Source organism: Pseudonaja textilis, chromosome 2, assembly GCF_049901715.1.
Source record: "Pseudonaja textilis isolate UNSWEBS1 chromosome 2, rPseTex1.2, whole genome shotgun sequence".
Taxonomy (NCBI): domain Eukaryota; kingdom Metazoa; phylum Chordata; class Lepidosauria; order Squamata; family Elapidae; genus Pseudonaja; species Pseudonaja textilis.
Window position 1 is genome coordinate 38666787 of NC_141991.1, and position 13347 is coordinate 38680133.

At 37.7% G+C, this 13347-nt stretch overlaps 1 protein-coding gene across 5 annotated transcripts in view; it reads left to right on the forward strand.

Annotated features, from left to right (window-relative positions):
* The window catches only part of ITPR1 (inositol 1,4,5-trisphosphate receptor type 1), a 245219-nt gene that overhangs the window by 70446 nt on the left and 161426 nt on the right, over positions 1-13347 (forward strand). For all 5 annotated transcript variants that reach the window (XM_087923707.1, XM_087923703.1, XM_087923705.1 and 2 more), the window contains one exon: positions 5821-5936. In XM_087923707.1, the coding sequence (XP_087779833.1) occupies positions 5821-5936 (116 nt within the window). The remainder of the gene's footprint in view (positions 1-5820; positions 5937-13347) is intronic.

Sequence of the window (13347 nt, forward strand, 5' to 3'; positions counted from 1 at the left end):
CATGAGAATTCAGCCTCCATTGTTGACAAACTTAGATGTTTCTGTCTAATAGATCTCCATCCAATCTCTTCTTGAAGGTCTAAAGTGATGGCGCTCCCACAACTTCCGAGGGCAAGATGTTCCATTGGTTGATTGTCCTCACTGTCAGAAAGTTTCTCCTTATTTCCAGGTTGAATCTCTCCTTGTTCAGTTTCCATCCATTGTTCCTTTTCCGGCCTACAGGTGCTTTAGAAAATAGACTGACTCCTTCCTCTCTGTGGCAGCCCCTCAAATATTGGAAGACTGCTGTCATGTCTCCCCTGGTCCTTAATTTAATGCCAGAGCATATGTGGAACAATTCTACTGCTAGATTCACACTAGTGTACTTTCTCAAGCAGAGAATAAAAAGTTTTGATATAGTCAGGATACTGGAATAATTGTCAAGGGACTATTTTGAGTTGACATGCATTTTAAAACAGTGCAGCTTTTCAACCTGTAAAGAGGGAAAGCCACAGACAAAACAGATGTATGTTTTATAGCAGACCCAATATACCTGTATTTTTGCTGCTTTTGCTGCTTATTATCTGACCAGAATGCAATATATGTTATAAGAGTCTATTCCTATTTCCACAGGTTCCCTATTGTATCACTTAAAAAAATAGGAATGTGTAAAATATTAATTTGGGAGAGAATATATTGTAGGTAATAGAATTGCTGTCTTTGCTTACTCTGTTGAATTGCTTTAATAGGTATCCTTTTAACCCAAGATTTATATCTTGATGCATTAAACTGAAAAAAACAACAACAACCTAGCAATCTGTTCTTGGATTATTAAATTGAATGAATATTAAATGAAAAATTTAATATATATTAAAAACATGCTTGGTAGTCTATTGCTCAAAATATTATTTCTTCCAGATCTTCCACATTTCATGTTTATTTTTTAAAAAAAGATAAACACACACTCTTGTGTCAATCTCAATTCCAGGTGGACTACAAAACCTACATAGAGTTTTGTTTATAACATTACACAACAGGTTACCTTTGTTTTCTTTGAATATTTTGTGCACTTCCCAGTCTAGCAAAGAATGTGGGGGATCTCAAGTGTCTGTCCTCCAAGGAATAAACATGGCTGCCTAGGAATTGCCACTTGCCAGGGAGGGGAGATGCAGCTCCCCTCAACCTGGCTGGTGGTCTCCCCCTCTTCACCCACCCCTCCAAGGTGGGTCAGGATGAAACCGGTCCCATAGGGACCCTTCTCACAAGGGAAACACAGACCAGAGCCACACACGATCGCAGTCTCTGAACCGTCGTCGATGGAAGCGCCACTGGAAGTCTGCAGAGAAATGTCACCCCAAAGCAATTAATCCAGGCTGCGCAAGAAATGTCACCCACAAGTGCGCACCACCCACATGGCCCTTGGGAACACATTGCAAATTGATTGCAATTTGTGACTTTTTTCTTCTGGGTCACTTGCATTGTGAGCAACATGAGGTAATGAGGGGAGGGGGGAAGGGCAGAGGGGGGAATTTGCCCCATGCACCTTGCCTGGCCACCGGGCTGCTTCTTTCCACTTCTTTCTTCTTCTGCTTTTGGCTACAGGCAAGGAAAGCAGCAAAAGTCTTTCTTTCTCTCCCCCAAACTCTTCCAGAAATGAGTCTTTGAGACCCTGCAAGGCATCCTGCTTCAAGAGGCTGCGCCGGCAAAGACTCATTTCTGGCAGAGTTTAGGAGAGAGAAAGACTTCTGCTGCTTCTGCTGCTTTCCTTGCATGAAGCCAAAAGTCAGTCTCTCTCTCTCTCTCTCTCTCTCTCTCTCTCTCTCTCTCTCTCCCTCCCTCCCTCCCTCCCTCCCTCCCTCCCTGAAAACGGAGCTGGAGATGGTATTCTGTGATCCCAAATAAAGAATGATTGATCGGTAGGAAAACGGGGTGGGGAATTTTCCTGAAGATTTTTTTGAGGGATTTTCCCATAGTCGCTGTAGACAGAGACCCTGGGAAAATCCCCCCGAAAGTCGGCAGGAAAATCCCCCATCCCATTTTCCTACCGATCAATCGTTCTTTATTTGGGATCACAGGATACCCCCCCTCCCCCTCTCCCTTAGAACAGAGCTGAAAAGCAGGTTAGTGAAGGAATGTGGCTGCTTTGGAAGGGTGTGGGGTGTGACAGGGACCTCTATGTGTGTGGGGGGAGAGAGAAAGAGAGTGGGAGATCTGATCTAACCTTGGAGGGCTGGCAGTGATGTTCTCTCTCTCTCTGTCTCTCTCTCTCTCTCATACACACACACACACACATTCTCTCTCTCTCTCTTCCACCAACGTCAGCAAGCCACCGTCAGTCAAAATTCATATTAATGGTCCGCGGGATTTAAAATTATGAGTTTGGTGGTCCCAGAGGTCCAAAAGGTTGGCGACCCCTGTTCTAGAGAATGAGAGAGAGTGACTGGACTAAAATCATTCAGGTGACTTTATGTCTAAGGCAGGACTAGACCTGAAAGTTTCTAACCTGCTGCCTTACCCTCTACACCAGAGATGTCAAACTGGATTTCACTGAAGGCCATATCAGGGTTGGGTTTGACCTTGGGGGGCCGGGGTGGGTATGGCCAGCTCCACATCACTTGTTTTCACAACACCTGTGGTGGCCTGAGTGCTTTGCCAGTGAAAATGGGCTCCCAAGCTCCATTTTCGGCTGCAATAGCTTCCTGCAACCCTTTGCCAGTGAAAACAGAACTTGGGAGGGCCACACATGGATCTGGCCCCCAGTTTGACACCTTGCTCTATACCAAACTGGCATTCCTGGAATTGAATATTTAGCTGATTCACAAATGTTACTGTATAGTCCAGAAAAAATAATACAGGGAAGAAGTCTTGGGTCTGTTGGCCAACCTATTTATCTTTATTTAAAAGTAAAAATGTCTTCATCATGCTTGAGAACTTTTTATAGGTTCAGTTTTTCCAGTACTATTACATATTGCCCCTGATTTATATGACATCCTATTATAAAATTTGATGCTAAGCATGCTCAAAAACCATTGAAAATATTGTTAAAAGCTAATTGTTATGGCATATCTATTTTAATAACATTTGTCCAATACCTAGTGCTGGAAATTACTAATTCCTCATTAGGACCATGAAGAAAAGACACTGAGAGTTGTTTGTTGTTTCCAGTGATTATGTACCTCAGGAAGAAGAATAACAAATGAGGGGTCCCACAATTCCTTCTGAGAGAGAGGGGGAGGGAGGGAGGGAGGAGAGAGGGAGGGAGGGAAGGAGAGAGAGAGGGAGGAGAGAGAGAGAGAGAGAGAGAGAGAGAATGAATATATTTATATTTGTGTTGTAGTCTTCTGCAAAGGAATAACTTAAGTACAAAGAAGACTCAATTCTGGGACCAGCCCATTCTCTTCCTGTGAAAGATTTAAGGAAATGTAGAGTAAAATCAGATAATAGCAGAGTGAATGAAGCCAAATATATGTATCCCAGGATAATGTTCAGTGTCCAGTTTGGGTCGTCACTGGGACCAGAAGTTTAGTCTTCCGAGCTTTCATGCTCGTGCTGAAGCCCATCCTTGGGGAACTTCTCTGTACCAGAATGTTTATAGAGTGGTGGAATGACCCATTTGTTCTCTTCCATAATCTTTTAAGAGATATTCAGTTCTGAAGTATTCTTTTTTTTTCTTTAATGTCATCTTTTTGAAATGTTACTCCTATGCAACACCTATATATAACCAGCGAAAAGAGAATACATAATAGAACTGTATATTCTATTGTGTTATCTACTGAATTACATAATAGCAATCTAAAGTTTTATTTCTGTCTAATTGCAAAGAGGCACTTGGAACAGCTGTTCTATTTTTTCACATTTCTGGCAGCTATAGAAGTTTTAATGGTTACTTGGAGCAGACAGTTTTGAAAGAGCTTGATTTAATTTTTGCATTATCAGTTGCTTAGCGACTGATGAGAGGAAGTAAGGTGCTCTGAATACTGGAATGAAGCCTCTCTTCTTCACTTCCTGTCCCTGCAATTGTATTTTGCCAAGCTCTTGGTGTAATTTTATGACATATATTCAAAATTTTATGTCATCTTGTGACACAGTATCAAACGGTGGCATAGCAAATCAAAGGGATATGCTAGAACTGTGGTTTTTTTAAAAAAAAGTTTGGTAAAAATCCAAAGTTTGTTTATTTAATTTATATAGGTGCCCATTGTACATTCATGCCTCTGAGTGACTTAACAAAATTAAAACAAACAATACTATCCTCCTCTAAAGTAACCATTCAAATATTAAAAACATTAAGACTGCACCGGACAGCACAGTCAACTTTAGAATCTTACCAGTATGGGAAGATTGAATAACTGGAAAGAATTTTAATTCAAATTTAGATTTATACTGTCTCTGATCTTCCTTTCCATATTTACATGACCCACAAATAACCAAAACTAGAAAACCATGTTGCAAAGATCACCAATCTACTTTTGGTGATTAATGAGCAGGCTAAACTAATTAACCTGAGCAAATAATAGCAATCTAGGAAAATCCTTTCACAATACAAAGTTTCTCTGGGTACACACAGAGGTGGCACCAAAGCCTCCCTGCCATAGAAATACATCAAAGGGAAAAGTTCTGCACAGTCAGCAAAGTAAGTTAAGAACGTTTCCATCACAACTGAACTTCTACCAAATTAAATATTACAGAGGTTACATTCACAAACTCATCCATACCCCATAAAAGACCTACCATTCCCAAGCACATGTCTGATCTCTGTCCATTTGTAGGTACCCTCTGGAGCAGATTCTTTGTCTTGAATAAAACTGCCTGCATCCTTTTTAGTCAGCTGTCCAGTGTCATTCTTACGCAATCCTGCTTGGATTGGGAGCTCAAATACTTCTGGGCTCTGCACCACTCTGATCCCCAGGCCTGATGGCAAAGCCAGGTCTTTAGAACTTTGTGGAGGCCAGAAAGGCTTTCCATTGAGAATCTGTGTTAAAGTTGTTAAGAAGATGTTGTGCAAATGCTAGTAGGGGCTTCCTAGATTTGAGATAAGCATTGTCGTTGCTTCTTTTTGTAAGTTTGGTCATCCAGCATGGAAAGCCTTTATTCAGGTCTTCTTGCAATACATTTAGTTCTGTTAACCAAATAGTCTCTGTGGGATTTCTATATTCCAATTTGTTAATTTCTTTAGTAATCAAGCCATAATCTTTGTACAAAACATACAATTTGAGTATTTGAATTCCTTTTTAACATCCAAAGGACTGTATTTGTAATAACTTTTCAAACTATTCTGAAAAGAATCTACATCACTTTTTTGTTTAAGCCATTAATGTCTGTTTCATATAGAAGTTAAGTTTGATTTAGAGAAAAAATGTTACTTTATTTCTCTGAGTCTATAAATTTTTTAGCAGAAACAAGAAACATTAAAAATACAAAAAAATGCTATATTTGTTTCCCAATGTAAGGTGTTAAAAATGTTAAAATGGGTATCAAAGCTTTTAAAATTTAGTATGGGGGTCAGTACTTCACACGCACTTCTATGCTATCTAATATTTATTATAATCAAGGATTATATTTCACTTCAAAATTTCCCAAAATAATTTAGAAATAATTTGCTTTATTATCTCAAAAAATTGACAAATCTTTCCTTCATTTAGGATCACTTTAAGTGTTTTTTGGGATACAATAAAAGGTGGAAGTTATAGTGTATTGTATTATTCCTATTTTCATTCCAAGCACTTTCAATTTCCTGTGACTTGTTTTAAATTGTGTCTTTGAACATAAAATGCACAGATCAATAGAGATAGCACATGTTAACAGTTGTTACAATAATCAATTTCTTGTGTTTCTTTATAGATTGCCTTTTTAAATTATGCCCCATGAATCGCTATTCTGCACAGAAGCAGTTCTGGAAAGCTGCTAAACCAGGAGCTAATAGCACAACTGATGCAGTTTTGCTCAACAAACTACACGTGAGTATCTATTCTGGAGTGACAGTCTTCAAGCTGGTCTCAATCTACAGGTGAAACTTGAAAAATTAGAATATCGTGCAAAAGTTCATTTACTTCAGTAATACAATTTAAAAGGTGAACCTAATATATGAGGTAGACTCATTACATGCAACGCAAGATAGTTCAAGCAGTGATGTGTCATAATTGAGATGATTATGGCTTACAGCTCATGAAAACCCCAAATCCACAATCTAAGAAAATTAGAATATTGTGAAAAGGTTCAATATTCTAGGCTCAAAGTGTCCCACTCCAATCAGCTAATTAAGCCATAACACTTGCAAAGAGTTCCTGAGCTTTTAAATGGTCTCTCAGTCTGATTCAGTAGGAATCACAATCATGGGAAAGACTGCTGACCTGACAGTTGTGCAGAAAATCATCATTGACACCCTCCATAAGCAGGGAAAGCCTCAAAAGGTAATTGCAAAAGAAGTTGGATGTTCCCAAAGTGCTGTGGAAGGGAAAAATGTGGAAGAAAAAGATGCACAAGCAGCAGGGATGACAGCCGCCTGGAGAGGATTGTCAGAAAAAGGCCATTCAAAAGCGTTGGGGACTTTCACAAGGAGTGAACTGAGGCTGGAGTCAGTGCATCAAGAGCTACCACACACAGACGGATCCTGAACACGGGCTTCAAATGTCATATTCCTCTTGTCAAGCCACTCCTAAACAACAAACAACGTCAGAAGCGTCTTACCTGCGCTAAAGAAACACAGAACTGGTCTGTTGCTCAGTGGTCCAAAGTCCTCTTTTCTGATGAGAGCAACTTTTTCATCTCGTTTGGAAACCAAGGACCCAGAGTCTGGAGGAAGAATGGAGAGGCACACACTGCAAGTTGCTTGAAGTCCAGTGTGAAGTTCCACAGTATGTGTTGATTTGGGGAGCCATGTCATCTGCTGGTGTTGGTCCACTGTGCTTCATTGAGTTCAGGGTCAACGCAGCCGTCTACCAGGAGATTTTAGAGCAGCTTTATGGGGATGCTGACTTCATTTTCCAGCAGGACTTGGCACCTGCTCACACTGCCAAAAGCACCAAAACCTGGTTCAATGACTCTGGTATTACTGTGCTTGATTGGCCAGCAAACTCGCCTGACCTGACCTGAATCTATGGGGCATTGCCAAGAGAAAGATGAGAGACATGAGACCGAACAATGCAGAGAGCTGCAGGCCGGTATTGAAGCATCTTGGTCTTCCAGTGCCACAGGCTGATAGCTTCCATGCCACACCGCATTGAGGCAGTAATTGCTGCAAAAGGGGCCCAAACCAAGTACTGAGTACATATGCATACTTATACTTTTCAGAGGTCCGATATTGTTCTATGTACAATCCTTGTTTTATTGATTGCATGTAATATTCAAATTTTCTGAGATTGTGGATTTGGGGTTTTCATGAGCTGTAAGCCATAATCATCACAATTATGTCAAATCATGGCTTGAACTATCTTGCTTTGCATGGAATGAGTCTATCTCATATATTAGTTTCACCTTTTAAGTCACATTACTGAAATAAATGAACTTTCGCACAATAGTCTAATTTTTTAAGTTTTACCTGTAATCTCAGGGCTACCAATTAGTTGTTCCAAAGGAATGTTGCACTGAGTTCCAGCTAAAGATTTGAAAAGGAACTATTTACTTATGGTAATACAGATAGATTTAAATATGTGTCTATTATATTTTGAAAGGTGGACTTTATACTTGAGGCCAGATATTTGTGTATTCTTATTTTTCACAGCATGTAGACGTTTCCTTTTCTTTCCTCCCTCCTCCCTGTTCCCCTGCCCTCCTCTCCTTTCTCCCCCTCCAGGGGTGGGATTCAAAATTTTTAACAACTGGTTCTGTGGGCGTGGCTTAGGTGATGGGCATGGCTTGGTGATTATGTTATTGGCTGGGTGTGGCCAACTCAATATCATTCACATCAAGGCACGCATCACCTCACCTGACCTCTCATGACTGTGGGGATGGTGCAACAGTCATAAGTGTGAAAAATGGTCATAAGTCACTTTTTTCAGTGCCATTGTAACTTTGAATGGTCACTCCACACAAACAAAGTACCATCAAAGGAGGGGAAAAAAACTCCAGAGAAGTTCCTGAGACAGGAAGTCTAGTCCTGCCAAGAATGTAATAAGAGTTAACGCAGAGGCAGTTTCTGTAAGCAACATCAGAATGTTTCCTTCCTGCCTTCCTTACAGGATTAGTCCAGTAATTTCTTCTAACAACCGGCTCTCTGAACTGCTTAGAAAGTTAACAACTGTTTCTAGCGAAGAGGTGCAAACTGGTAGAATCCCACCCCTGCCCCCCTCCATCCCATGTCACTCTGACTCTGACCCAAACAGCGTAACTCTGGGAGAGCATACAGCTCAAAAAAATAATAAACAAACGAATAATAAATAAAACTCGCCATCTCCCAATTTAATTACAAAATATAAATATTGTAAACATTAAATGGCAAACAAGCAATAAACCAAACAACCAAAATGAAACTTTTAACTGGCCCCTAATCTAATGTCCAGGGAAAGAGCCTGGTCTTACATGGGTTTTCTTATAACAAAACAAAGTTGGGGTGTGTTATATATTGGAGGGGGGAAGGGTCAGTTCAGAGAGCAAGGCCAATTACAATCAAGTCTTACACAATGACAAGATTCAAAAGAAGGAACCGCCCTCAGTAGGAGATATGGGTAGAAGAAGGCAGTCTCTCAAGTCCTATGAAATGTAGGTTTTAATATTTCCGCCAATATTGTAGTCATTATTTTCTAATCTACATTTAAAAGTGATATTGGTCTATAGTTTTGAATTTTTTGTGGGTCTGATTGTTCTTTAAAATAAGAGTAATATATGCTTCCAACCATGATTTAGGCATGTTAGCTTTCTCCAGGGCTTCATTGTACAAGTCCACCAATATCTCCTCTCTTGTTTCTTGGAATTCCTTATAAAATTCCGAAGGAATTCCATCTGGGCCAGGGTTCCAATTGCCTTCCTAATTTCTTCTATAGATATTTTATTATTCAAATTTTGTTTCTCTTCATCAGTAATTTCGGGCAAATTCTTTTCATTCAAATATTGATCAATAGATTCTTCTGGTATTTCTTCCTGTTTGTACAATTTCATAAAAAACTCCTTAGCAATTTCTTTCTTTTCTTGGGTCTGTGTACATAATTTCCCTTCCTGATCTTGGAGAGCTACGATCGTTCTCTTTTCTTGTTCTTTTTTAATTTTATGGGCTAACCACCTCCCCGGCTTATTTGCGTTTTCAAAATAATTTTGTTTTGCTAATTTAATTTTTTGGGCCAAATCTTCCTGTACATTTAAATTTATTTTATGTTTTACCAGATCAATTTCTTTTTTAATGTTGGAATTGTTTGGGTCTTTTTGTCTACTTATTTCCAAATCTTTCAGTTTCTCCCTCCATATGTTTTGTTGCTGTCTTTTTTCTTTGTTCTTTTTATTACTATAAGCAATAGTTAGACCTCTCACATAGGCTTTGGCCGTATGCCAAAGATTCTGTAGAGAGGTATGTTCTCTTTTGTTTATTTCAAAAAATACGTTCAATTCTTTATCATTTCAATATATTCTTTATCTCGTAATATGATATTGTTAAATGTCCATCTTCCAATTTTTCTCTTTCCTTTCCATTTAATTTGAATGGGATTATGGTTAGCCCATAGATTTGGCAAAATCTCAATCCTTTCAATATTCTCCATTAACCCAGAGTCCATTCATATCTGATCTATTTTGGACCAAGAGTGGTAGGGGTTCAAAAAAAAGGTATATTGTTTTTTATTTGGTTTTAATTCTCTCCACACATTTTTCAAGTTAAGTTCTCTTATCATATTATTAAAAGACGAAGGGTATTCCTCCTTTCCTTTTTTTTTTTTTGGAAGTTCTATTATCTTTATCTTTGTCTGGGACTGCATTATAGTCTCCTACAATGCATACATTAGCATACTCAAATTCTGTTATCTTATGGTGAAGCCTATTATAAAAGTCTTTTTGGTTTGTATTCAGGGCATATATTGTAATTAATAACATCTTTTTCTGATTTACATTTATTTCTATAAAGAGCATTCTCCCTTCTTGATCTTTGTATATTTGTTTATGTTGCAACCAATCCTTTACATATACTACAATACCCCCCCTTTTTTTTATTTGCAAGTGCCAAGTACATTTTACCCAAATTTATATTCTTTAAGAGGTCTGCTTGATTATCTGGATTATGCACTTCTTGGATACAAGTCATGTCAGTGTTTTGTTTTTTAAGTTTCTCAAATATCTATTTTCTTTTTGATGATAGATTTAAACCATTGATGTTGACTGAAAATAAAGTGATTTCGCTATCAGTGTCACTGACTGTGAGGCATTTCTCGTTTCATTTCTTGTTCTAGGCTCTCTTTTTCTTAGCCTGTTGCCTTCCCCTTCTTCTCTAAGATTTTGGGGTTTAGAGTGTGAATCAGATTTTTTTTTTCTCCAGAGAGTTGTTCCTCTTGGCTTCTTGTATTTAGGTTGTCTCTACTTTCTTGTTCTTCCTCAGGTCCTAGGTGTCATTCACGAAATTCCTGTGCTTTTTCAATTGTATCAATTTTATATTTTTTGTCCTGCCACGAAACTAAAAGCCCCTCTGGGGTGAGCCACCTAAATGGAATACCATTTCTAATAAGCTGAGTTGATAAAAATTGGTAGCCCCTTCTCTGCTCTCTGACTCTCCTAGGTATTTGTTTCAGTGTAACCGCTTCATGATCTTTGTATACAAGTGGTTCATCTCTGGTCTTACTATAGAGCAGGTCTCGTGTTATCTTCCTCGCAAATCGAATATGAACCTCTCAGGGTAGTCTATGTCTCCTTGCATAGTGTGTATATACTCTGTAGACCTTTTTCTACGTCATTTTCAATTTCTAGTTTGGGTTTCTGTAAAGCCGCCGCTATCAGATTCATCAAAATTGCACGTAAATCTTCCTTTTTGTCTTCCACCACATTTTGGAACCTAAGATGAAATGATGCCTTCTCTAATTCCATGTGTACCATCGAATCCCGGAGTTCACAGTAGAGCACTTTCCAATTTTGTTCTGAATCCTCTAATTTCTTCTCCACCATCTCCGTTCTTGCCTCTACTAAATTTAATTTCTGTTCATTTTTTTATCACTTTTTCCTGCATCTTTCCAATCTTATTATTTAAATTTTGTACTTCATTTTTCACTTGTCCTATTTCAGTTCTCATCTCTGTTTTCATATCTTCATGGTTCCTCGCTATCAATTCGTGGGTTTTTGCCATCATTTCCTGCATCATAGTGAGCGTTGCCTATACTGTCTGCAGGCTTTGAGCTGAGCTAGTTTTTTCTGCCAGTAGCATTGCATCTATAGATCTCTGCCCCATAGGTGAAGATGTCATTGTTGTAGTTTTCTTTCCTGATTTTACATTTGTAGTTGTTGTTGTAGCCATTTTAACTATCTGTAGCAGCTCTTTCCAGTCTACCATCAACTATCCCTAGTAGAGCACTATTTTTCTCTCCTTTTCAGTTCAATAGTAATATTAATACATATATTATTATATTATTAATTCCCAAAATTCTATTATGGAAAATCACATTCAGCTCTTATTTATATTTTTTCTTATTGAACTTATTCAACTATTACAATACTTAAGAGAATTCAATATTAATCAAATACAGATATATTTACTCACAAAATCAACAGTCTTATATGCTTAATTAATTAATTTAAAGCAGCCAATTCATTAGAGTAATTAAATTCTTATCTATATATAAATATCAATTAATCTATTTCTTTAGAGTTCTTAGTTATATGCTTACCTCAGGATAAAAATACCTCAATTTCTTACTATATGATTATTACTTGAAGGTCTGAGTTCTATATTTATACAACACACTTTCAATTGTCCAGTTATTCAAAAATTATTAACCAGTATTCTTAACTCAATATTCTAATACACATATATCTATTAAGATTATGTTTTACCAATATTATTTAGTTACATCTATGATCGACCAGTTGAATAATGTCCATGGATAATGATGATGATGATCTCCTCCTCCTCCTCCTCCTCCTCCTCCTCCTCCTCCTCCTCCTCCTCCTCCTCCTCCTCCTCCCCTCCTCCTCCTTCTTCTTCAAGATAAATGTCCTCTTTAAATTTGCACAGTCACTTCCACCATTTCATTTCTCCTTTCTGTTTTGGCTTCTTCTTCTTGCTCCTTTATTCTTTTTCTCCACACAGTCCTAGTTTCACTTATAAATCTTAGTTATCTTATTTCTTCCTTTTTTCTTTATCACAGTTATCAGACAAATATTACAATTATAAGGTTTCTTTCCTCAATCCTTACCTTAAATCTTTTAAAGTGTCAATTGTCCTCTTTTCAAGTTTTCACTCTCTTCTGATCTCTCTGTCTCATTTGGACACGTCACTGTGTTAGTGAGTATTAAGAGAGTATTAAGTAGAATTATCCACACTGATCAGAATGGCTTCCCCATAGGCAATTAAAAACAAATACAAGAACCATTATGAATATATTAGAATATTATGAAGTACACTCAACCAACACAATGGCATTGATATTCTTAGATGCCCAGAAGGCTTTTGACAACCTGAATTGGAACTTCCTTATTAAACAACTAATAGGCATGAAATTTGGTGAAAATTTTATAGGATTTATTAAGACAATTTATAACATGCAAACCGCAAAAATATTAATAAATGGGGAAAATACAGATACCATAAAGATAAATAAGGGAGTAAGACAAGGCTACCCCCTAGCTCCTCTATTGTATATATTGGCAGAAGAGACTCAGCACAAATTAGGCAAAATCAAGAGATTAGAGGACTAAAAATTAAAAAAGAATATAAACTCCAGGCATTCGCCGATGATATGGCATTTGAACCCTTAGAAATGAGCCCTATGACTACTAAGAGAAATAGAAGACTATGGAAAGGTGGCAGGGTTAAAAATTAACAAAGAAAAAACAAAAGTGTTAACAAAAAACTGTACAAAGGAGCAGAAGAAAGAACTAGCAAATAAATTAGGTATGCAGGTGGTAAATAAAGTAAAATACTTAGGGATCTGGTTGATTGCTAGATGTTCGTCGATTAAAAAAGATAACTATGATAAGTTAATAATGCAAATAGTTAAAGATTTAGATGATTGGGCCAAATTGCAGTTATCGTTATTGGGATGTATTTTGACAGTAAAAATGAATATTTTGCCAAAACTGTTGTTCCTGTTTCAGACAGTGCCAGTCAAGTTAGCAAAGAACTTTTTTGTAGAATTAAACAAATGTATATCTAAATTTATATGGCAGAGGAAAAAACCCAGAGTGAAATATGAATTATTACAGGATGCCAAGAAAAAAGGGGGATATAGTCTTCCAGATTTTGAA